At 40.4% G+C, this 25,770-nt stretch overlaps 1 protein-coding gene across 1 annotated transcript in view; it reads right to left on the bottom strand.

Annotated features, from left to right (window-relative positions):
• The window catches only part of vps50 (VPS50 EARP/GARPII complex subunit), a 103,855-nt gene that overhangs the window by 63,865 nt on the left and 14,220 nt on the right, over window positions 1-25,770 (bottom strand). The window contains exons 5-12 of the mRNA XM_073463481.1: window positions 22,459-22,512; window positions 16,351-16,421; window positions 15,683-15,800; window positions 14,570-14,605; window positions 14,048-14,130; window positions 7,698-7,740; window positions 5,524-5,622; window positions 1,379-1,519 (exon numbers count right to left, since the gene is read on the bottom strand). Of these exons, the coding sequence (XP_073319582.1) occupies window positions 1,379-1,519; window positions 5,524-5,622; window positions 7,698-7,740; window positions 14,048-14,130; window positions 14,570-14,605; window positions 15,683-15,800; window positions 16,351-16,421; window positions 22,459-22,512 (645 nt within the window). The remainder of the gene's footprint in view (window positions 1-1,378; window positions 1,520-5,523; window positions 5,623-7,697; window positions 7,741-14,047; window positions 14,131-14,569; window positions 14,606-15,682; window positions 15,801-16,350; window positions 16,422-22,458; window positions 22,513-25,770) is intronic.

Here is a 25,770-nt window from a genome sequence, read left to right as displayed (position 1 = left end):
ATTCTGAATGTTTATCAATAATTCAAAATGTTTTCTGATGGAATGCCTCATTTAGTGGCTGAATGTTATCAATAACACCTTTAAGAGATGTCGTTCATCCAGACACTTTCCAAGAGGCACCTGCCCTCTTATAAATCTTAATATGATATCATATGGTATATTCAGTAGCTACTGGTCAAGCTAACAAGTTAAACTTCCTGCAAGTAAGCTCTGACCCCAAAACAGGGAGAGAAAGCTCCTCTTACCGCAACTGAGTAATAATTAACATTTAATTAGCATCACTCAATCACACCACTCATTGCTACGTACAAGCCTATCTTGGTCATCAAAGTCCGGAAAGTAAATTGAAACTTTTAGAAGTCCCAACCCAATGTTTGATTCAGCTCTTACACTAAAAAGAGTAGATTAGCATTAAACCCTCTCGATCTAAACCTAGGTCCACAAAAAAGGAATCTTGACATGGAAATTCCAACTTTATAAATTTAATATTGCTCCTTCCAGGCCACTTACCAACTGGGTTATGTAGGAGGAGAGGCAGCACCAAGGTAAGAGGTAAAGGGCAGGGCTTTGTAGATATGAGCACAGTGGGAAATGCCTCTGGTAAAAGCTGTGCAGTCAAACAGCAAGACGGAACATGGAGCTAGAGGTCTGGGAGGAAAGGAACTATGACAGTTGACATATCGGGAGTGACTGCAGGGAAACAAACTGCCCCCTCTGTTCAGCCAGGGGTAACCTTTACCTATACCTCTATGTACCCCTCCACACTGTAGGTCACACTGTAACACAGCCCCTTAGGGTAGAACACTCACTCTCACAAAGTTCATGATGAATTGGCTATGTTATGGCTTGATGGCTATGCAAATGTGATTTATTTTGATCTGGAGGGTGAAGAAAAAGACAGAGGGGGACCTGGGGCGTGTGGGCCAGTCAAAAAGTGCTGCTGCTGCACTGCATTGGTTCTGTTTCGTGAGCAAGATTAATTATCTCATAGTGAGGGGGCTACAATACACTTTCTTTTCCCCTTCTCTCAATCACTTTCTCCACGCTTGACTCACCTCCTTCATTTCACCCTATTATGGAGAATCTGTAGAATCCCTTGTCATGAAATAAGGCGTTTCTCACTTGGCTACAAGGCAATAAGAAAGCTCGAGGGGTAATGAAAGTAACAAAGTGTGTGAGTGTGGGCACAGCAGTATGGCATAGTCCTTTCAACACACTGCAGGTGGTGTTTTTATTAAAATTTTCACTGGACCGACGAAAGAAGTCTTCACACTGGCATCTAACAGAGGACTGAACCTTTTCTGGTCAAAAAGCCGCTCTATTACAGACAGAATGTGTGAATACTGGTGGAATAAATTGACTACGCTCATCTCCTTACCGTGCACAAATCCTTGTACTGCATCTTCTGGAACTTGGTATCAGCATTGCCAGCACACAGCTCCACATATCCCAGCACCACTTGGAACACTGTGTTGTGGATGGCCTGGGTGAAGTGCATGTGCAGCTGGTCCATAGCAGTCTGCGGAGAGAGCCAAGTACATTGTTATTAAAACTATCATGTCAGGATGTCAGTGACATCTGCCAGTGTGGATCTGTGCAAAAGAAAACAGGAGGGAATTTGTAAATTTAACTTCTTGGAAGACACATGCTGTTCCTGATATTTTGAATTATTTGCATGCAGACATATTATAGCAGTTACACAAGATGGCAGGATGGAAACAGAGGATCACTGTCTACCCTGAGAAGTGCAGAATTCAAGTCCAAGTGAAAAATGGCAGTTTGGTCTCCAGTTTCTATGATTCACACCTCTGAAACAAGTTTGGTCTGCTGTGGAACGTGCCATTAATAAAGCAATAAGGGCACGAAACAAACAGAAAAACACTATGGCAGAGACATATTAGTGACATGTTTGGTACTGTAGCACAGCTAATTGCCTTCAGCTCTGTTTACCTACAGCACCATTTATCTCATAAGGAACACCCTAACCATTTAATTAAAATGAGTCATTATCAGGGCACCATGACTTAAAGGAAAATTCCCCCAATTACTCTTACACTGCTAAACTTGGCATACTGAGCATCGTATAATAATTACCCAGCCAGCTTCTTCCATTTCTACTTTGGCTTTGTTTTATTTCAACTATTAACATGGAATCTCCTCATTAAATCTGCATTATTTAGTTTTTGGCAACTTGGGGTAGCGCAACACGCTGTAATCACAACATTGACTCATTATCACCTTATAAAGTTGCTATGGTTAATATGTTAGCAAGCAGTGGCTCTCTGAGACATCAAGCAGACACAGAGCAACATTAGCATTAATTTGGAATCATGTCGCTGGCAACCTGATGAATTTGAGTTTAAGTATTTACTCCTCTTTTATCTATGTTACTGTTTCCACAAAGTCCTGAGCTAGAAATCAGTTATTTAAAGCTCCACTACAAGCTAGTCGCTACTTTTGTCTGTTTGATGTTTGGTTTGAGTGATAATTTTCTGTGGGTTCATCGCTAGAAGCGACCGCTTTTAAATAACACAAAATCATATCATCATATCATGAAAAAAAAACTCTTGACTAGAGCAGCAATGATGATGAAACAATGATTTCACAAAAAAAACATCTGCAGTGCAATCCTGCAACAAGGCACTTTGCACTGTTTGTGCCTTTGCCATTTCAAGTCTGCTATCCCTTATTTTCTTTCAAAGTCCAGTTACATTTCCCATCATGTTCTGTTTAGCACCTCCCACCCACAGCCTCACTATGGGACCCTAGTGAATTGGGGACGTGTGGGCACAGCTTTGAGCAAAGCCCTATTTGTAGGTAATGCATGTTGCAGTTCAATTAGATTCTGTCACCGCTAGCTCATGACCATAAATGTTGCCCCCGTCCATTCTGACAGCCTGCTGCCACAAAAGTAATTTGAACATTTCTTCCCTCTATTCTGAGAGAGTCTCACTTCATCTTTCCTGAAAACAGCAAGAAAATTGCTGGCTGTACAAAGTATGGACAAGAAGAAGGAGGCAACTATGACAACTAACATCACAATAACCATTATAATCTCAAGCCACGAGTCTTAAGACACAATTGTTGATCAACTGCTAAAGCAAACAGACTCACACTTCTTCAGCTACTTAAACCAAACAAACAGATGTTTCACACAAACAAATGTTGGAAAAGCAAACTTGATGTTAGGCTCATTAGGCTGTGAGCTACCAGTGCATCCGATATATCAATGTAAGGAGAACGAAAATACAAATGGTCTAAGGTGTTGTGCTAACAGTGCCTACTGGATGACACAGCTTATTGATGTATCCAAGTGAAAATTGTCAGATTACAAGTGTAAAACTGTGAGAGATGGATACAGTGACAAAGAATGATGAAAAAAACAACAAGCACAAGAGGCAGTCAACAACAACGCCTTAGTTTGCTTTTGAACCTGAAAATGCTCATTATCACAGCTATAAGAAAAGCATTATTCATTCCACGATGGTCATACTGGGAACTTCAGACTCCACGTCTGTATTAAAAAGGGCCCAGCAGCAACTTCTTTCCTACGGTTTGATAACTGCTAATGAATTTATTTTGACATTCTAGAAGAAGGAAGTTTATAAAATGTGGCTCAATTTTTACTACTACCATTATTACTTTTCATCTTTTGTTTTCATTATTTGCCTTTATTAATTTATACTACCCATTGAGCAGAAAGGAGGAAGAATGAGTGTCTTAATTGTGTTTTTTTTTTTTTTCTCGCTTGGTTTGTGTTTATATATGTTGGATACTATTTTTTGTATTTGCCTGCTTAGCTTTCTTTATTTGATAATATAGAGCATATTCTCATGTCCTACGTCTTGAAACCTATCTTTAATGAAACATACTTGACAAACATCAACATAGGCTCAGGTGTACAATGTGCTATTTTTGTTGTTGCTCAAGTGACAGGATGAGGACGAGGCTCATTTGGTTGCCATGGTGATGTGATGATTAACGACTACACTTTGACTTTCAGTTTCTACTGAAACTTGCAAATGCCCTTCACACATCAGCAGTGCAAGGTAATGTGGAGACGGTGACATGATTTTATTCTTTAATGTCTATCCCTTTAATTAGCAGGATTTACACTGGCGCTATAACAGCTGTATGGTTAAAATGCCATGCTTGCAAAACATTAATTCAGCCAATGTAAATCAATTTAAAAATGGCAAGTATTCACACAACGCTGAGTACAGTCTGGCCGGAGTCCAACATCCACCATAAGCCTGAATCCTCACAGACTTTAATTACCATCACCAGGAGGCCCAGTGAAAATGTGTGAGTACAGGAGTTCGGAATGCTGGATAAGCAACCGAACAGCATTTGATGAATCACAAAGGCCATACAAACTTGGCCAAAAGGTGTTATGAGCCATTTTTCAACATAGCAGCCTCTTCACTGTTTATCATGAGCGTGCATAGCTATAAGGCTTCTCATTTCAGCAATTTTCCTACTTGTTGGAGTAGGAATGTAACAAATATTTCAAGGATGACAATGATAATGTAAGCACAAAGATTATAAGTCCTTACAACTTAAGCCTTGACTGATGATTATCCTCACCAGAGAGAACTGGTACAGAGGAGTATAAGGGAGTAAAAGGAAAAATGTTGTTTTGTACCTAAGTGAGCAGTGAGCATAAAGTCAGGAGAAAGAGAGGAAGGAATGTCAGTAAAGGTGTGAGAAAGAGATCAGAGTTGATGATGGTGGAGTGCACGGGTTATGAAAGAGAGGCCGTAGCATCACGGATCAACATTTTTTGACAACAAATAAGATGAAGGAAATGGGACATGTGGAGAAAAGGGTGAGACATAAAGAAAAAACATGCTCAAAATAAAATAAAATCGGGGTCATTTGAGCTTACAGTCTATGATATTTCTCTGCAGCTACTAAGAAAATACAGTATCTTTTTGTTGTTGTTTTACAGCTTCAAATGAACTGCAAAAAAAATGTCACATACAAACGAGTTGTGACAGACTCGTCTCGGCTGTTTTGATGTGCTGAAATCTTATTTTATATCATCCAGGGATTATTTTGCAGAACTGTTCTTTTTGTTTGCACATTTGTTGGCATCAGTTGATTGACAGTAAGCAGAGAATAATCACAAATGATGGCATGCACGCCTTGTAGCCTAGAGTATTTTCTGCTGCCAACAGAAGACCCTGAATTCACTCACTGGAGTGAAACAATCCACTTAGGCAAGACGGAAGGAATAATCATGACAAAGAGAAACTCGAATATTGTTCGAATGTTTTCTGCGATGGTTTAACCAGCCTCACTATGGAGGAATTTTGAAAAATGTTCTAATGAATGTGGTGAGTCAGGGGAAGGGGAGTAGGGAAACAACACCGCCGACTGAATGCACACAGCCCTGAAATACTGTTAAGGAGAGGAACAAATATAGGTACATATGAAATGAGTACGGGCAACAAGCAGATCATAACAAGCAGTAATGTTTAGCCATTCCCCGTGACCCTGTAGACGAGTCGAACCACTGACCTGTGTCTTTCCCAGGAGCGTGTAGGCCAGCTGGACCTTGGTGTAGTGCGAAACATCAAAGTGCTTACAAGTCTTTGACAGGGCGACATCAAGCTGCTCCTGGAGCCAGAAATAGATGGATGACAAAGGAAAAAGGGAAGAGGAGGAGAAAAGAAAGGGATTATCAACGTTAAGACCAGGGATTTAGATATAGATGTGCAGATGTATAGCTACCACACAAGGCCAAGGGCAGGTAATTAGATGTGGATGTGGGTGTATATATGCGAGAGTATGTGTGTAAGGCTTTGACCGAGATTAAAAAAAAGAGGGGTAAGAAAGTAAGACGAAGTTAGCAGGAAGTAAGGAAGTGTAACCCTGACACATAAGCCGACCTTAGAGAATATAGCTCTGGCAAAGGCTAAGTGATGAAACAGCTTGCATCACCAGGCATTTTTTTTTTACACCAAAGCTACACTTGAACATAACTATGACTACCACTAACAACACAAAATGCTCTATTAGTGAGGAAAGACAAATAAAAACGAATTGGTCTGATTATATTATATGTTGTGGAATTTTAACAGTGCTATGTCATGGGTTGATCGGTCGTTTGATAATTAAATCCACCGCAGCACAGTCTTTGCTGCCCCCTACTGCTTGTATCAAAAACACACTGCGACAGACTGCAATACCCACCCAAGGACACTGAGAATGAATGAGCAACGCATAGACTGCGCTATTTTTTAGTGGGATGGTCTATTGTTCTACAATATTCATACAGAAATCCTACACATATGTACATTCTGGTTAAATAGCAGTAGGAAACCAAGCTGAAAAATTATTAGCCAGTAAATAAATGTTTAAGTCATACTGTAATTTTTGGTAATCATGACTAACTTAAAGCAAAATTATGTGGCTATTTTACCTTAAAATAACAGCTTCAATGGTGAGTAATATTAGCTGGCTTGTTAAGATATACGTCTTGTGTTGTTGCACTTGCTTGATGTTTGGCTGTGTGAGCGAAGTTGTCAACTCGCTAGTTTCTGAACATAAGCCAAGTCAGCCCATTTCAACAGAGGTTGAGCCAGTAGCATGCTACAGCCAGGTGTTATTGCCTCAGGACAGGTTAGATTAGCTTGGCATTACGACCTTGGCCACCGCATGGCAAAGATGCCTGAGCATGCATGTTTGCTTCAAGACATCAGTTTTACACACAGAATACTGTTATGGTGTGCCAAGTTTTGTTTGTAGTTGGCACGTAACGTTATGTTACATCTGACAAACTGGGATTTGCATTTACGACTACGTGTCGCACTCAGAAACATGACGGGCGCTAAATCACGCAAAATACAAATTACTACATAGTGTTGCTTTATTTTATTGGATATTTTATCTTCATTTGATGTGTCAAAAAGTGTGGTAGCATATGCCCAATAGCGAATGCATCTTACTATAGTGAAAACTGTACAACAGCAACAAAACATCACTGATAACACATCCTCTGGATTTCTACTTTGACTCATCATGCCAAGAGAGCATTATAGAAAAATAGCTTTATTCGTTGTCTGGCTGATTGCTTTTCTATAGACAGTGTTAACAGTAGGGGATGGTAATGTTTATATTTCTGGCATGGGTACATTAATACGAGTGCTGTTGACTCTTGGCACTCTTAAGATGAAGGTGTTAGATTCCAAAATCCTTTGTGCAAGTGTTTACGTTTATGATTTTGGAGGATTTTGCTCTGCTTAATCACAAACTCATGCTGACAGGAAAACAAACAAGCACCTTGGTGCATAGCTACGTATGTGTGTGTGTGCACGCATGCCTGTTTCTTGTGTACTGACAAAACTGTAAGTAATTAATCAACTGAGGCGCAGCGGTGGTGGTGCGGAGAAAATTGCTTTGCATACCATTTATCACACACAAGCATCACGACACAGCTAGAGATGAAACAGATATAATTTACTTTGCTTGTACACTCACAGTAATGACTTTCTGAATGTGTCAATATTTGGCAGACCAAGAATGAGAACGGCAAACTATCAAAATGTCAAAATGAAGTTTAAATTGCTTCTTTCAGATGGGGCTTCTGGAAAATTACAAGGTTAGAACAAAATATTATTCACTGCTGAGGGTCTTTTTGCTGATATTGGTCTCAAATAATGGAATTAGAGATAAAGCAGGGAAGCACGTACCTCTATTTGCTCCAGAGTGTCTTGTAGTTTGGAATTTAATTCGCTGTGGGGGACAAAAGAAGAAATCAAGGGTTAGTTTCTCGTTTTTGAAGCAGAAAATGAAAAGCACTTACTTTTAATATCAGTTAATTGATTGATTGATTGATTGATTGATTGATTGATTGATTGATTGATTGATTGATTGATTGATTGATTGATTGATTGATTGATTGATAACACAGTTAACACAGTTATCTAAAAGAGCACCACTTAATCAACAAGCTGTCGCCATGTGTCTTACGATTCTCTGACTTCTTATAAACAGGGCAAAAAGGGAGCAAATGTCTAAGCATTTATTTCCAACAAATATTTTTGGAGGGTGATTTTTAATTTTTTTTGTATGATTCAAGTGTTTCAATTTCTTAAACTTAGACAGTGGAATCTGCTGCACAATTTGTGAGAACCAGACTGTCACAGATACAAAACGCCTACACATCCTTGGAGCGTTTGCTTGGATTTTTGCCTCATCCTGGGAAATGCTTTCAACTCAAAAGCTGAAAAAGTAGCAACTGAAATCACAACTGTTTTGCCCATCCCAAGACACCACCAATTCCCTTGTGACTCCCCCTGCACTGCACCCATTCATAATCATCCTCTGTTCCACCGTTCCCCTTCTCTCTGTCCCTGCTTTGCTTGGGGTCTTTTTCAGGTCAGTCCCGCTCTTATGTTGTGCCTTGTGAGACCACAGTCGCCCAAGGGAGAGAGTGTCCTTAACAAATTGCTAATTAAGCATCTCAGCTTCAGTTGGGGAAGGAGTGAGGAGGAGGGAGCAGAGAAACTGAGAGGAGACTGCAGATTGATTCCCACAGGTCGTTTGCAAAACAGGTAACAAAATGAGCGTGCCATTTACAAAACTCGATGCACTATAACCCTTCTTTATCTGCCTGTGTGCTTGCGTGTGGCAAATATTATGGACGAGTAATAGACAGAAAGCCACACCAATGGAAAACTGACAATTAAGAAGTAAGATGAAGAAGATGTAATGAAGTACAACCACACTGTAACTGAATCCAGTGAGCTGGTATGCACCAAAGCAATGATAACAACATAAATTCACAAGCTTAGTAAGGCAAGTCACAGTCAGTATCCTCTATGGAAACCACGATTGGATGCCAATATAAAGAGAACACAAAGAAGTACGCAAGCTGGCTCAACTACAGACGGGTGGGAAGATCAATGTCAGGTCCTGGCTACTGAAAACATACATCTAAAACGTCCATATGCAGCGCCCAGGAGAGTGCTAACAAAGGCGTACAACTCTGGCAGCCATACTAAGGAGATGCACCAGAGGAGCAGAGGCCAACAGGATAAATGCCCTGTTCATCACAGATTGTTCTAGTATACTCCCCCGCTGCAGTGTCATAGAGTAACAGAAGCTAAACCACAAACTGAACAGTATTGGAAGAGCGTATGAGACAAGACACACATCCCACAAGACTAGCACTCAGGGGAAAACATACCTGAGAGTACTAAATTAGTTTAGCTTAGCAAAAAGACCTGAAACAGAGGGAAACAGCTAGCCTGCCTCAAGGCTCACTCATTAACTCGTTATATCTTGTTTATTTAATCAAAAGCCAGGCCAAGTAAAATGGCAAAATGTTGTTTTTACCTTTCATTTGTATTAAACAAACAAGATAAAACATATTAAGTGAGGCGAGCTGTTGAGCTGCTGAGCTAAGCTAACCATTAGCTGACTCTAGATCCATATCTAGAGACAGACATGACAGTGGTACCTATTTTCTAATATCACTCTTAGAAAGAATGCAAATTAACCTATTTACCAAAATGTCGAACTCTTCTATTAACACGTAAAAGAACAGTTTCTGGACCTCATCCTGACTAGCTAACACAAGTTAATGTAGAACCATCCAACTGTCTACCCGTAGCCTCCCTCTTCATATCATCAAAATTGCTGTTGCCGAATATTACTAATGCACAGTTGTAAATCAATGTAGCTCAGTGGTTAAGTTTCAAATGGGACTGGAAAACCAACCAGAGCAATCAATGCTTGGCGTAATACAAGATAAGCAACCCACAAAGACCCTCGATCTTCTTCAAGACCTCTGGGCTTTTGAAGAACACCACAAGAGGTCAACTAAAAGCTAATAACGCAGGGGACTAATTCAGTCCTTCTGTAATTGTGTCTATATTACTATAAACGTTGCTGTCCACTGACTGTTTATGCACGTGCTCCCTCCAACATACTGGCACCCTTTCCACGATCAGATAGAATGCATAAATAACAGATGAGGAGAAAAAACTAATTAACAATCTGTGCCCTGCGGGGGAACACAAGGATTTAAATAGAGTTACGTGGAAATCAGGGTTTTTTTTCCCACCACGTTTTCAATTACCACTGGCATTCAGTGTCCACGGGGCCTTGAGGCTAGTTCCTCCACAGTGACTGCTGACTTGCTAAAAAGGCAATGTGTGGACTTTCAGGGTTATGCCGGATGCTCAGATTTCGTGAGAATGCCGTTTTTGCTGTCGTCATGTCAGCCACGGTGCAAGGGAGCCAGAGAGGCAACAAAGTGCCGGGAGAAGGGCTTTAAAGAGTGAAACATGGTTGGCTAGGGGGGAGCTTAAAGAGGAGAGTTCAAAAAGAAAAAGACTCAACAAAGAAGAGAGTTTTGAGAACAAAAAATGTAACACCTGACCAGGCACATGAGCACTTACTGTTCTTGTGTTGGACAAGTGCAAGGTTTGTGATAACAATCAGATATTTGGCTCTGGCTATGGTCCTTTCTCCAAGATTACATGGGCTTTTACACGAAAAGTTCAGCTGAAGCTGGCTCAGGAGGGACACTTTTATACATATCCAATACCCCTCTTGTTTTTGGTTGTTTTTTGGACCAGAGTCCATGTAAAACTTGGATACAGTTAAGAAAGTCAAGAAATAGAATATTTACAGCAATCTCTTAAGGTAGGTATGCATCAAATATCTTGCAATGCTTTAGGTTTAGGCAGAGTCTGTCAATGTTTTTTGGGCCTAATAATAGAATAAGCAGGGTAATTAGTCTGTCTGCTATACTGACTATTAAGTCCAGCAGCTTATGTGAACATCCAATTAATTCCACAAATTCAGAAAAAAGCAGATAACATGTCTGACTAAGGCAGGTTTGTTGGAGAATTAAATGCATGCAGGCATAATTGGAGCTCATCATGAAAAGGACTGTAGTTGCAAATAAACAAATATAAAACCTTCCTTCTTCCAAACAAACAAGCATAACAGAAAAAAGTCATGCTGCTGACAAACACAGAGAGACAGATAAATGCACTGCAGTTCAACTGATTTTCTATGTGTGAAACCAAACTCGCCAGAGAGAAAAATACAACCTCGAAACATTTTTGTTCACTTCAAAGTACCTGACCAAAGTGCTGAGGGGCCTCTTTAAGGCTAGCAAGTAAACACAAATACAAGTGACACACTATGGAAGCTAATACACACGGAGATCCTCTTAAAAATTTGCACTGCCAGGCAATCAAACAGCCTCCAAAGAAAACACAACAACCACGAAGGAGGCGCTGTCATTCTGAATAAATTGGTAAACTGCTGCAGTGCTTGTTGTGTCATTAGGGGCAGCCAACACACAATTATCCTTGTATCTCAGACACAGGAATTAACGTAGGAGCCCTCTGGCCTTCCTACACTTGGCTCCTCTTGAACATGCAGCTGAACCGCCCTGTCCTTGGCCTAGATTAGCACCTCTAAACAAACCATCTCCCTCAATGCTAAAATGGCAATTAGTTGAAGTGGAGATTTGGAGGGGCTTCACCTAAAATAACCCATTGATAATTTGTATGACAACTGGTGTGGGAGACCCAAAATTGTTTTGAAAATAAGTTATTTACACCATCACCAGGTTTTACGCACAGCCCATCCAAAGTTGGTGCATGAGTTGAGTTGAGTTGTTTTTGTTTATGTTTTAAAAACATCGACTTCAATTGCTTCGGAGAATGCTGCAACGCCGTTTTTCTGTGAAGCTCCAGAAATGTTTTGTGGACTACAAAACTTTACCTGACTTTCCATCACTATCTATTGGTGATTAGATAATGACTGAATTTTCATTTTTGGGTGAACTGTTCCTTTAAGGCCTCTAAATCAGAATCCCGACTATAAGTAACGATATAGATGATGGAGTAAATGCATGTTTGGGTAGAAACCTCAAGTGTTCTGCTACAATACACTCACACTTGATAGCTCATTACCCCAGTATCGGCTATAACCACAAAGTATAACATCAAAAATGAAGTTCTATTACAAAAAACCTCCGCCTGCTGTAAACTTGGGCACTTCACTCTGCGAGCCATAAATCGTTTCTATCTGACTTCTCACTAAAGGTCTCTTTTCTTTATGTAGGTCATATAGAGGCATCGGTATTAAATTGAGACTGTTTCATAACCAGTTACAAATTCTTTGTCGTTGCTTTAAACCACGTAAAGGCAGAAAAATGTAGATTGTCAATACATGTATAGTATGTATCTTCATTGATAGCAGCCACATGCCAAAAATTAACTTCTTTTCCCATTCTCTTGTACTTCTGAGGCTAACAATACCACAGAGACACTCCAGGCTACATTAAATCTTTGTTTGTCTAAAGCCACAGTAGAGTCCACAGTTTATGAACACCGTGCTGACATATGGGGGGATCTTACATCCCAACAGCTGCCCATGTGGATCGCCTGAAAATGGACTGAGACGGGGCATGAGGCTGATTAAGTGCCTTCTTGGGAAAACCGTATTGGCTTAAGGGTTGGGGACAGGGACAAGGAAAGGGCAGGCATGAGGCAGTGCCTCCATGTAGGACATTCAGCGGGGCATGGAAAAGCATAGCTACAAGGTTGAATCAAAGAGCAGCAGACCGGCAACTGGCTGCTCAGGGAGGGCGATGCTGCAGTCAAGGTTCCAGCCAAAGTACAATGTGCATGCTGATGCAAAGCGTGACAGGTGTGTGATCAATGCATCAGTGTTAAAAACTACGACATTCAGGAAGCGGTATTAGCATATTGCAAAGGAAAGCACAGGTGAAGAGGGCAATCGAATTTCTATCCAGCTGCCACAGACACATTCGATTACACATCCGGTCTGCGTGAGTACAGTGACGCTGACAATTATAGAAGAAATCTATGCATTTTTCTTATTGATAGACTGGTTGCAATATGTGGTATCATTGGGAACCACCATCCCAGCATATTCAAGGTTTATTTACTATTTACTGTGGACATTATTAATGTCACATTAACTGCACTGTTTGGACACTGACATGGAGCTCACTGTTTTGTGATAAACAGACCAACAAACACGTGTCTGGTGTCTGCCATACATGAAAAAATAGCAAAAATGACAGCAGCAGCAGTACACCACGTGTTGGTGTTACACTGGTGTGAGTTGGGAGCAGCGAAACGTTCATTCCCACACCCGTTTTCATTAAATACTCTTGAGTCTGTGCACGTCACAGGAAGAGAGAGAGCCGGCAATGGCGTGCATCTCTGATCAATCCTTAATCAATACACAGAAAGGAGCACTGTGGCGCCCACCTACCACCACAAATTGAGCACAATTACATAGGAAATCAAAGGGACAGAGATGACTGCCCCTCTGGTACACAATCTTCAACATATCCTATACTTTCAATCTTAGATAGGAGAAGAGAGAGAAGAGGGTTTATCTTGATGGTCATGTCAAAACATCCGCAGATGCTCTCATGTGTCTCATTGAATTTGTCTGCGTGTCTGTTCGATGAAGTGTTTTTCCATCTGACCATCTGCATGGCACGACTCCCCAGATGCCTGCCTGTCTCTCTTCATCTTTTAGGTGGGTACCTTTCAATCCAAAAAACAATTTTCAAACTAAAAAAATGAGTGATGATATGGTCAAAGCTGGCAGCTGCATTCCATAAATGCTTCTTAAAGACAACAGTAAATGCAGCAAGCTTACACTCACTGCAAATGTCCTGGTTTTGCCAAACTGTAAGCCCACTAACACCGACTTTTTAGAACCTGCATTGACGTCATAGCACAGCCACAAGGCAAAGACACTGAGCAAAACAAGACAAAGTAAAAAGCCTCTTAAAAAGAACGATTACATTCCAGCAGTCACAATTTTAAGGGAGACCAATTTCCTAGTTTCATTTATCGAAGCAGAGTTGACTTCAGATTATTCTAGAACAACACTTCTCAGAATCATCATATTTATATCATGTTTTATTCTACCATGATCGGAAAACTTTCCATCCAACCTTACAAAATAAAGTCCATGCCTGGTTCCATTTGGATACAACTAGATATCACTTAATCTGTTCGTACTGTACCTGATGCAGCTGTAGTGTTTGAAGGTGCTGGCAGCCTTTTGGCATTCCAGACAGAGCTGGATTGCACCTGGATAGTCTTCCTCCTACAGGAACAGAGCAGTGACGACATGTAAAAAATACTATTTATAGGCTGGGGTTGTATGTGCAGTATAGACTGTGTCATTTAATACAAAAAAAAACTATTAAAAAGGTAACAAAATATCACAGAAAGAGAGTTGAGATTATTCTGAATGATGACAGTTTTAGGTGACTTCTTCTGTGCATCAGTTTTATCGGATCCATTTTGAGCTTATTAAAAATGGTTGTTACTGCAGATACTCTGCAGATAACCAAGGATTACACTCACTGTTAGTCAAATCTATTCAATGTGCCACAGCTGACCTTCACAACAGATAGGCATTTGTCTCATGTTTGTGTGGGTTTGGCTGTCAAAGCAGAATCCCTACTGATGTTTGACCTTTTGAGTCAATTATAAACATATCTCTGCATGTGTGTTGGTGTGTGTGGAGTGGATTACAATACCTCAAGCATCTCGCTGAGTCTTACATCTGTTCTTTGCTGTGAGGATAAAAATGCCAAGAGGAAGAAAATTAATACAGCGTCAAGTCAATAACAGGACACAATGTTAAGTGATAACTAGTTCAACACTAATTACATGCTTTCCTGCTGTGACCATGGCAGTGAAATCTTTTAATGATTATGGTTAGAGCGAACGATCAAAGCAAATTATTACAACAGGGTATGTTTGATTAACTTTCATCTTCATTTTAAATCATGTACTATACATAGGCTACATAGATTTTTGTCTCAACAGTGGCATGATTGGTATGTTTAGCACTGTAGGACATTTACAGACATAAACAGCTCACTGGTAATTACAAATGGCCAAGTTTTACACAAGTAATCCAAAAGATACCTGGCACAACTGTCTGAGTTTTCATTTATTTAAACTGACATCTCACTGGATGGTGTGAGGGGCATGGCACTCATGCTGGCAGGTACTAATTTGGTCCTGAAAGTAAACTAAATCAGAATGACAATCCATGTAGGGGTCTAGCAAAAACCCAATAAAAAAACATGCAATTATTTGGGAGAAGGGAGAATTTTTGAAGGAAGGTCAGAGTCGGAACTCAATTGTCGACCAGATGGTGCATGCTCAGGGTGGTAAGGCTGCAAGCGTAACTGCTGGAGCCTATACAGATTTTACTCATGTACATTTCAGCTGTTGGTAGCTTTTCTGGTCTTTTTAGGGGTGGGAATCTCGAGGCACCTCACGATTGGATTCGACTCAGAGGGCTGAATCAACATCTCTGATTTCTTGACATGATTTGTTTTTTCCAACTGTGTGACTAATTGCTACTTAAGAATTAGCATATGTGAAATGATCATAATTAAAAACAAACATTAATTTAATTCTATTATCTTTGCTCACGCTCAGCCATCCTCCAAAAGGTACAAGCGTTAGGTCTACTAATCAACTGGCTAATTAGCCTACTAACAAAATGATCTAAGGGCTGGAATGAGGTTGTTAAAAGGGCCACATTCGGCCCATCGGCGCCCACTTAATGGTCTGCTTTACACTATATCTTGATCCAGTCTAGAAGAAAAATACAGTATATTGTGTTTAAACTTTACCAGCGTCTTGATGGTCCTCAGCGATTTAAGCAGGCCTGTCAGCAGTTGTCGTCTCCTCTGATTGGCCAATAGACCTAGGCTGGCTTCCGTGAATCCCTCCTTTGCGACGCTCAGTTGCCTTCACACAAGACGTTGCAGTAAAGAGAAAACACAACATCAAAAATGTACTATATTTGGTCTTGATGTTTTTAATTCGGTAATTATTGCAATTAGCGAGGAATTGGCAGCACTAGTAGCCTATTTTATTGAAACTTGCGTATTTGGACTAATCACTGGGACAAATAATCTTGTTTTTGATATTTCAGGTTCACCAAAATCTGTGCCCGACACATACATCATGAAAATGGAATATGTCTGAAGGAATTACTGTTACAATATACAGTATACTATAACCACCAAAACTTTAACCAACACTAAGACAGAATTATTGCAGAATCATGTATGGCGGCATGTTTCTGACTTTATTTCAAGGTCAAACAAGACAGAATGATTATTATAATACTTGTCATTTGTGACCATATTAACAGGCTGAGAATATATGAAGGGAAGGACTGTTATCATATCTCAAGTTATGAGAAGAGCACTTAGTATGCAGATGCAATTTGAATGGGCTATTTCAGAAGCTACTTCATCTAGTGAATAGATAGCATGCAATAGAACACCATTACCTCCTTGCATTAGTGCAAATGACTGCTGCCAGCTGCAGGTTAGTCTGTAACGCTGTCACTCGCTCCAGTTCCTGGATTTGAAGCAAGTTAAAAAGACAGTATATAAGGCATAGCAGCATCTATAAACAGTGGAACATTTCATCCAAAGAATTATCAACTATGCTAGGAAACAGCCCTGTAAGATTATTCTATAATGTTAAGGGCTTATATGACACAAAGATATTGTTAGACTGGATCATTTGCTGCTGTCAGTGAAATATGCCTGCAATAATGCAATTTACCAAGCGAATCACTTCCCCCATTAAGTACTGTGCTGACTTGAACAGCAACACACCCCAACACACACACACACACACACACACACACACACACACACACATCGGGGTGCTCATCAGTAAGATGTGTCCTGCTGTGAGCCTTTTATGAAGACAGATATTATAGATTATGCTGTTTTGGCAAGACGTGAATCATCCATGCCAATGTGAGAGGTAGTTCAAGAGAACAAATTTCAAAACATACAGAACATGAGAGAAAACCTTCCTTTCTTCAGAGCTTTGACATTCAGACAAGGATCAATGAGCACCCTGCTGTGAGAGATCAGTTTTTAGGCCACTTCAACGACTTCCGTGAGCACAAACACTCCTCGAGCCAAAGTGCACCTCCGTTATATTTTCGACTTTTCTCTCTTTCACTCTTTGTTTTTGATTTTCTGGATCTGCCAGATGTCATGCCTGAGGTGGGAGATGCTTGTTCTTTGAGCTGATGTTTTTTAATGTGGAATCTCCCTCCGCAAAAGAGGTCCAGTGTTCACAAAAATGCCCTCGCAGCACTGTCAAATGACCTTTCACCAGCAGAATATAGTCTGGAGAAATCCATTTTCTACGGTAATAAAAAAAACAACAACACTATCAAAGTGCCACTTCAGTTGTGGTTATGTGATCAATGATCCTATTCAAACTAATCTGCCCTCATGATCTTGAGTGCTGACGAAGCCCTTGAGAAGTCCTTCGAACAGTTTGCAAGAGCTGATTCAAGTTTTCTCCGAAGGGACATGCACCATGCGACTGTTATGCTTTTCTGCTCAGGGCCTGTGAAATTTATGAAAACAAGTATGTTGACATCTTTCCGAATGTTCCAGTTAATGTTAACACTTTATTGGCAGAGATCAATATACTGCTTACAGCTTAATTTACTTTATCATTTATTTTACTTATTCTATGAAGTTTTTCTATCATTAATCATTCACTTTCAATTTGATACCACGTTCATATATGTGTGCTTAATATGAAGCTACAACCAGGTAGCTCAGCTTAGCTTGTGTTTTGTTTTTTTTGCATTTTTTTGCATTTGTGTTTTGTGTTTCAACAGAGACGGGTGAGCTGTATCCCCTTGTTTCCAGACTTTATGCTAACCTAAGCTAACCACCTGGCAGTAGCTTCATTTTTAACATAAAGATATTCGATTAGTATACATTTTTCCTCTAACTCTTGACGAGAAAGCAAATAATGGTCTCTCCCAAAATGAAAGGAAGTGATGTATATAATATTAGTAATACAAATACTAGTAAATATTATGAACAGCACCATCGAAATGTATTTTTAACACAGTCAAGGAAAATATGGACATAATATTAATCACTCATGCAGAATGCAAATTGCAACCAACTGAACACTCCTTGCCTCATTCTCGCCTGCGGTGGCTGCTAAAATCGCAAAAAACACATAAAGCCCTCTCTAAAGCCAGTGTTCAGTTTGTCCAGTCTGGGCTACAGTCTCTGTGGAAGAGGACAAGCTCTCTCTGTGGATATAAATTGCTCATTCTAAGATGACAAAAAGGCAACGAATATGCACTAGTGAAAACTTAATTATGAATATTAAATTCCATTTTTGGCAATATTATACACTTATTTCTGCCCCCAGGTCCTCCTAAATCCTACACACTGGCACAGTAACTTCATTAGCATTGGTCAGAACAGTTTCTTAATACATGAAAGTGCCATGGTGGCCTTGGTACATTCACACGCACATTAAAATTTGTCCTCAGGATCCAGCAGATTGATTCACATAGTGGGAGTAGCGTAGCCACAACTGAAAAACCTCTGCTGTGTCTAGTCTGAGTAAAAGAATGAATTCACTAAAGCCAGACTCATCAAAATGTTCAGAGTGAAGGCGATCGAGCTGTACAGGAAAATCCAAATCTCCAATTTTTCTTTCCTGTGTTCGACAAAGATGGATCTTTCGCTTCACAAGATGAACACACACAGGCTGGCTCACACTCTCTACCCCTGGTAAAGACAGCCATTATCAACACACAGGTAATACTGTGCATAGCAGATGAACAGATACTCAAGCATCCAGTTATGTTCTAAACAGAAAAAGACAAAAAACAGCTTGAATACACTCTTGCAGCTTCAAACAGATTTTCTCTCTATATCTTTTTCACACACACACACACACACACACACACACACAGGTGGTCAACACACTCAGTGCACAGTACGTAGCCTGAGGCACCAATTTGTTGTTATTCCACTGCTCTGAGCCATCTATCCTGCCTGTAAGCTACAGTTAACCTGACAGACAGAGGGCTCAATCAGCTTAGCAGGTTTTACTGGAGGGAAGAGGTTAAAAAGCTGGTATGCATGATGGAGGTAAAAAAAAAAAAAAAAAAAAAACAATAAATCAATAAATGGAATAAGTTCAAATAAAGGCTGAATTCCACCATATATGCAGATCTACACTGTACACATACAGAAAGGTAAGCCCACACAAGTACAATTAAACTCTCCAAACCGACTCCTACAATGTCCACACACATACAGGCAATGTTGTGGGAAGTGAAGGTCAAGGAGGAGAAGATGTTTAGTCGCAAGCGAGACTTTATTCCAAGCTGCTTTATTCATATATTCATAAGAGGTCCTCCATGTGACCCCCAAGCACATTGACTATGCACTAGCTCCATGTTCCCCATCCTGCCTACACATTGTAATGATGCTCCTGTTTTGGCCCTGCCCCAGTCGCTTCTTTTGTAGAAGTGAATGAAAAATAGAGTTGAGTGAATATTTAAGACACTCAAGTGAAGAGATTCACAGCTGGAGTTGACATTTTTTTACATGTGACCATGCCGCACATATTAACAACCCTGCTTCCTGTCAATCTCTAGCATCCCCAATGAAACCACCTTGAGACCCTCATGTAATTGGCAGGTAGGAACACAAAAGGTAGCACAAATTACCAGTCTCACGCAGAGGAGCCAACTGGGGAACACAAACAAAGGCATGAGCAGTAACTGTGATGAATAAGTGTTTCCAGTGGAAAATAATTGAATACCAGTCCAAGACCATTCCTTTACATTGGTGTTGAGTGACCCAGTCAGGGCTACCTGGTGCAAATTCATTACAACTCGAACTCCCACAAGGCAATCCTTCTTCCCTGACAAGTAAGGGTTGTGCAGTTGGCCACTCAATTTCTAAACTGGCAGTTACTCACAGTTGTTTTAAATCGTCATACTACCTTACCCTTTGATTGATCCAGCAATTTAACAGGATCGCGCCTTGAACTAATGGAAAATATGTCACATCTGTCAACAAATTCAAATTTAGAGATAGACAAATAACGGGAAGGGGAAGCGATATGTAGGTAACTGAAAAATATACACTAACAGCTGTAATTCAATCAGTGATGATGAATCTTCCACACGATAGAGCCCGATCACACTTTTGACCCTTTCTAAGCGGAGGCCACGTGTCACTCGAGGGCAGCAGCAGTGATCAGAAACAGCTCCCAGCAGATGAGAGGCTAGTCACTACATAGCTATGAATCACATCAGACGCTTAGCGGGCCGTCCTTTCAAGCTCTGAGGCATGAGTGTACGTGTCTGCACAATTTATGTGTTCACCGATGTGTTATACACAGCACGTGAGCACTAGGGGAGAAGTGGCATTTTGCCCCGTGGCTGTGTTTGTGCAGCAGGATGTGTTTCTGCGTACGTGTTTGATGCAGTAACACTCAGAGATAAGGAAAGTGGGGGAGAAACAAATTGAGAGGAAAACCGGTGAAACTCCTCCATATAAAAGCAGGTACACCGCAGGAAACACAGAACAGTGAGAAGAGCCGCAAAGATGTTCCCATTTCTCAACCGCCTTTCATGGTCGAAGGGAGTCGTATTTACCGGGCCGTACATGATAAACAAATTTGCAAATCAAGACAAAAGTAGGGATGGGTATTTCCATATTTGAGTACTCGCATTAAATTATTATCGAGAACTACCAAAAAAAATAGAAATACTGCCTCAGGGTTGAATGCCTCCACGCACCAGCCAAGTTGCAGTTAACATCCATGTCTGTCCAGAATCATAATATAGCTTATGTAGTGAAGAGTTTGAAGAAATTTCATACAATGTTATCAATGTAGCTCCTGGTTACTGAGTCATGGCCAAAAGGTATTTTCAAAGATCACAGTGACTTTTGACCACCATTTCTAACCAGTTCATCCTCGAGTCCAAGTGGACATTTGTGTCGAATCTGAAGAAATTCCCTCAAGGCGTTCCTGAGATATCATGTTCACAACAATGGAAAGGCTGGACAGGCACATATGGACAGACAGATAACCCAAAAACGTCCGGCCACGGCTATTAGTTACATTTATATTTACTATACGATGTGTACATTTTTTTCTCAACTACTCATCCTTAAACACAAGCACCTAGTACGTCATTGGTCTTGGATTCTTTAGGCCTCTAAGTCTTTCTGAATGTGAGGAAGTGATGCAGTCAAGCTCTGCCCTCCTTCTCACTGTAACATTAATGCAGCAGATGTAGAAACTGAAGAGCCCTCTGAACCCCACAGGGCATTTGTAGACCAAGTGAATGTGGGCCGGGAAGGGTCAGTGAAAGTGCCCCCGAAATCCCTAGCAACGTCTACTAATAAGCCCAGGCGTCATTCTGACTCTGCAGAGTCACACCGAGGGTCACGGAATAATGATCAATTTACTATTCATAGATCGACCTTCAGACGGTTTAACAATGATGGTAATTTCACTGCAATTTCACTATATACCAAATTTGTTAAAGCTGTCAGTCATCTTCTGTGTCTTGCTGAGATTAAAGCTTCACTGACTAAACACAAATTTGACATCCTCTACCAGACTTCAATGGTGATGTATCTGATGGGACGAGTGAAGTATGCTCGCTAAATAAAGTAAGTCGAAAGACCTACAGTTTCTGATCTCCTGCCAAAATGTGCTTTTATCTTGAAAACCGCTCGATGCAGCCACCGATCACATAAAATGCACACAGAAATGTTTACCTACAGTAGTTATCTGACTTAAAGACGCTGGTGTTGTCTTCAGCTGCTGCTGCACCAGCATCTGCAGAGTTTACTTACTCACAAGCGTTGATATCCAAGAAGATTAAACCTCCAAAAAAGGTCAGAATCAACTAACTTCCTTTCTATGTAGCAGTGTGTTCAGTAAACTACTCTACAGTAAGCTCATAGTTTTAAGGTTTGAAGGGTGTCAAGAATGTTGCTTAGGCTGCAAGGTGCATTTTAAAACAAAATGAGATGAATGAGGCCTTACTACTGTCAAAAGAGTCATTCTGACTCATTACTATAGCAAATGGGATCTCTTGTAACCTCAGTTCCTCCTGGATCTGATCAAAAATAGACTGAATGTCTTCTGGCTTGATATGAAGACATCAAAGATGCTGGTTCATTTCAGTTCATTGCACCATCACTAGGCCATCAAAGAAGGGATTTTATGGACTGATGTTTTGAATGAAACCCAGATTATTGCCCCCTTTTCCTTATCCATGGATGGAGTCAAAATTCCCATTGCCATGGCTACAGAAATTCTATCTTATCCTGCTGCCAATCACCAGCTGATGCAGGAATACATCCACTGACACCCTGATGGCATCAAAACAACCTGGTGTCCAATCGTAACAGAAGTGATGCCGAGAAAAAAAAAACACCAAATGGCAAATATGATTCATATGTTTTGGTGTGAAATTTTAGCAGCTGAAATATTTCCTCTTCAAGATGAGTGGCTGGGCCAAGATGAGACAGAAACAGTTGTTTAATGTGGTTGTGTGTTGGCACTGGCAGCTTACCTTCACATAAGAGGGCTGTTTCTCCAGAATGAGATCTGCGACCTTTTTAGAAACCTACAGAGAAGGAGAGAGAGATATTGTTTTTTTAAAAAAAGAGTGAAACGACACTTTGATGTTCTTCCTAAATGTCACAGCACAGTTTGGCCAGTGTCATCTTGCTATCTTGGATGGAGCAAGAATAACAATCACTGACGTCTGTATCGAAAGTTCAATTTGCCAAAGCCTCTCTCAGTTTCATCCCATTCAATGTCTTTCTCAATAGCATTACTCTGAAGTCGCTTTTATCAATTTGACCCACAGCCGAGGTAAAAGTCTAATTTTCAAAAGAGTATGTGTCCTCCTGATGGCATTAAGCACCGTCAGCATGATCATGAGATCGGTATGACCCTCGGCTATGAGTGTTGTCCGATGCTGCTGTTATGGGAGAAAGAAAAAGCTGAAGAACGCTGAGGGTTAATGGAAATTGAATGAATCGTAGCCTCAGCCATGCTGAAGGACAACACAATCAAGGTTGTTCAAGGTGGAGGTTAACTCCTACTCATGAGTCTCATTCAATACCTAAAACACATTTCCAAAAGGTCTGTAAGGACTGTAAGCTGTGTGTGGGATTGTTTTGTTTTGTTTTTTAAGTCTGTCTTGGATATTATATGAATGTAATTTTGCCTGAACACAGTTGAGCTGATAATCGCTTTCCAGGTTACCTCCTATTGAGACATTTGTGTTATTTTTGCCATAATAATTTTAAGACTAATAGACATTCAAGGGGTTGTCCAGTGAGTTAGTATTGGACTTGATTTGGGTGGGAGACTTGTAAGAGACAGATAAAAACAAATGAATGGCAGAATTAAGGCAGCATAAAACAAACAAAAATCCATATCATGGATCTATACAGTGTCAGAGGCAGAGCTCCATTTGTTCCTATGTCAGCTGCTCAGAGGCGCATAAAGCCAAAAAAGTTGGACTTCCTGGGTATGGAATTATCCACGTCTTGTGCTTACACATTGTGCGTGGCCCGTAGAGCGTGCACACTTTGGACTTTCGGCGGTTGACAGGTTAACTTGAATTGGGATGAAAGAATACAATCTCACAGCTATTCTAGACTTTGCGAAAGTTATTGGGCCAAAGGGATCACATTCTGATGTGAAAAGAGTAATTTCGAAGGGCTGTGACGCTCAAAAACATTATCCACCATCCTACTGATGCTTCTTTCACATTTTAAGCTTTTGAGAAAAAAGCAACACTTGACGTAATTTTGCTTATGTGGTCATTGCTTTCGTCTGCCCTTGCTCATGCCTGTTTTTGCAGTTAATTTGTTTCTTCTCTTTCTGTTATAAATGAATTGTCTCAAAACCTAATTGGAATTAACCCTGATGACATCATGTGACATCATCAGGATAATTTTCTTATTTTGCCCATTTAAAACTGGATTCCCAGTTTTAGAGGAAGGGCTATTTCATAAAAAATGTACAGACTCATGTATTTTAAGTAAGTGCTAATTCTAGAACTCAAGGACTGTATCAATTGGAAGAAAAAACTAATAATTTCAACTTTAAAGTGAAGAGCGAAGGAAGATTAATGTTATTTTTGCTTGTGCAGGACAACGACTACTCCAAATGTAACCAACTAACTATCTTTCTCCCACTCACCCTCTTTGCCATTTCATTTACTGTGTAACTATGCACAGCAATGCATACACACACCAAGTAGACTTGTTAAAGTAGCCGTGTTTATTCAGAATAGTGAGGAGGTGTTCATGTCTGCTAGTATGCAGTAGACCAGGCTAGGGGCGGGGATGACATTTCAACATGTGTTAAGTATGCACGGTGGCAGACTAGAGATCTGCACAGATGGCGAATGCAGCTCAGCTGAAACCGTTCATTTCAAATGTATTAGAGTTAGATGGCTACAGAGAAAACATATTCAGTACTTGGAAAGAGTACAAGAAATCGGAAAGTTAATGGCAGAGTAACTAAAAGAGAGTGAGGAATCATGTCAGAGAAGCTCAAGACAGACACTCAACCATTCACAAAGATGCTGCAAAATTAGTCCATAATGCCACCTATTGGCAACTTGCTGACTATAACACATAAGGAGTGAAAGAGTCTAAACACATAGTGGAAACCCAGCAGTGACTAGCTAAACCCTCCTTCCTGAGCCCAAAGGCCAAAGTCATTAGCTCTCAGCTCGCCCTCACATAAAAAAAAAATTGGGGCTAATTGTGCAGTAGCTGGGTTGTAAAACCAGAGCAGTGCATGTAATACTAAGCAGAGTAATTGTTATCAATAATGCAACGGAGAGTCATCAACTCAGACACACAGTAAGACAGTAACATGTGCCATGAGGGGGATAAAAAATGAGGAAAAATGAAGAAAGTCACAAGAGAAGACAGATGCCATATGCAGCTCACAGACATCATCTATCAGAATGAAAACAAATACAAGCATCGATAACAGATACTGAACATGTCTGGACAGTTTATCAAGCACTTGCTCGTTAGCAAGAAGGTTGTACACCATAGATGTACTGTATATACGGTCTTATAATAAACGTGCATGAGCAGGGACATGTTTGCTACTTCTGGCAAGTGTTCACCGAGATGTATGAGGCAATTAAAGCTAAATTAGCTAGCACTAATTAGGGCTGGTAGCAGTGGAGCAGCCAAGTAATAGTGAAGGTCAGTGTTCCTGATTAAAAGAGCTACGAGGCGAGACAGAGTAAACTTAACAGTGAGTGTTGTCTAATGCACTGCGACTGCACTTGTAACAAGTGGTCTTGTTTGTGATGCAGGAAAGACTGCAAAATGAAAATACCATCCAGAACATTTATTTTAAAGGTTCAGCTTCTCTCATGTCGACTTGACTGACTTCTAACTAGGACGTTACTAGCGTTTTCAAGCTGTGTGCGTTTCTCAGGCAGTGCTGTGATCTCTGGTGTAACATTTTCAATCACTCACACACTACTGGAAACTTCCTCTGCACAGCAGGACGACGTTTCAGCCTGATTTAAACACAGGGAGAATTTCGGCAGCCAGGGAGGCAAAGGTTGCGTAAGCTTTACTAACTTTAAAAAAAAAAAAAAAGGAGCGTAGGGAGGGAATTCATTATTGCTGCAGGAGGGGCAGTCATCTCTAGCTTTCAAGTTTCATTAAAAATTGAATATCTTCATCCACGTTATTAACGCTGCCTCCCACGACATCTCAGCAGCTAGCGTTCCTGTAAAGAAAGTCACTTTGAGGTAGATGGGATTTGGGAACTAAAATGCAAAATGTTGTGATACTGATCATATGTTGTCCCTACAAAGGCATCAAGCACC

The sequence above is a fragment of the Pagrus major genome, chromosome 3 (genome assembly GCF_040436345.1).
Source record: "Pagrus major chromosome 3, Pma_NU_1.0".
NCBI lineage: Eukaryota > Metazoa > Chordata > Actinopteri > Spariformes > Sparidae > Pagrus > Pagrus major.
Note: the sequence above shows the minus strand (reverse complement) of the source record. Positions and strands in the feature narration are given on the sequence as shown.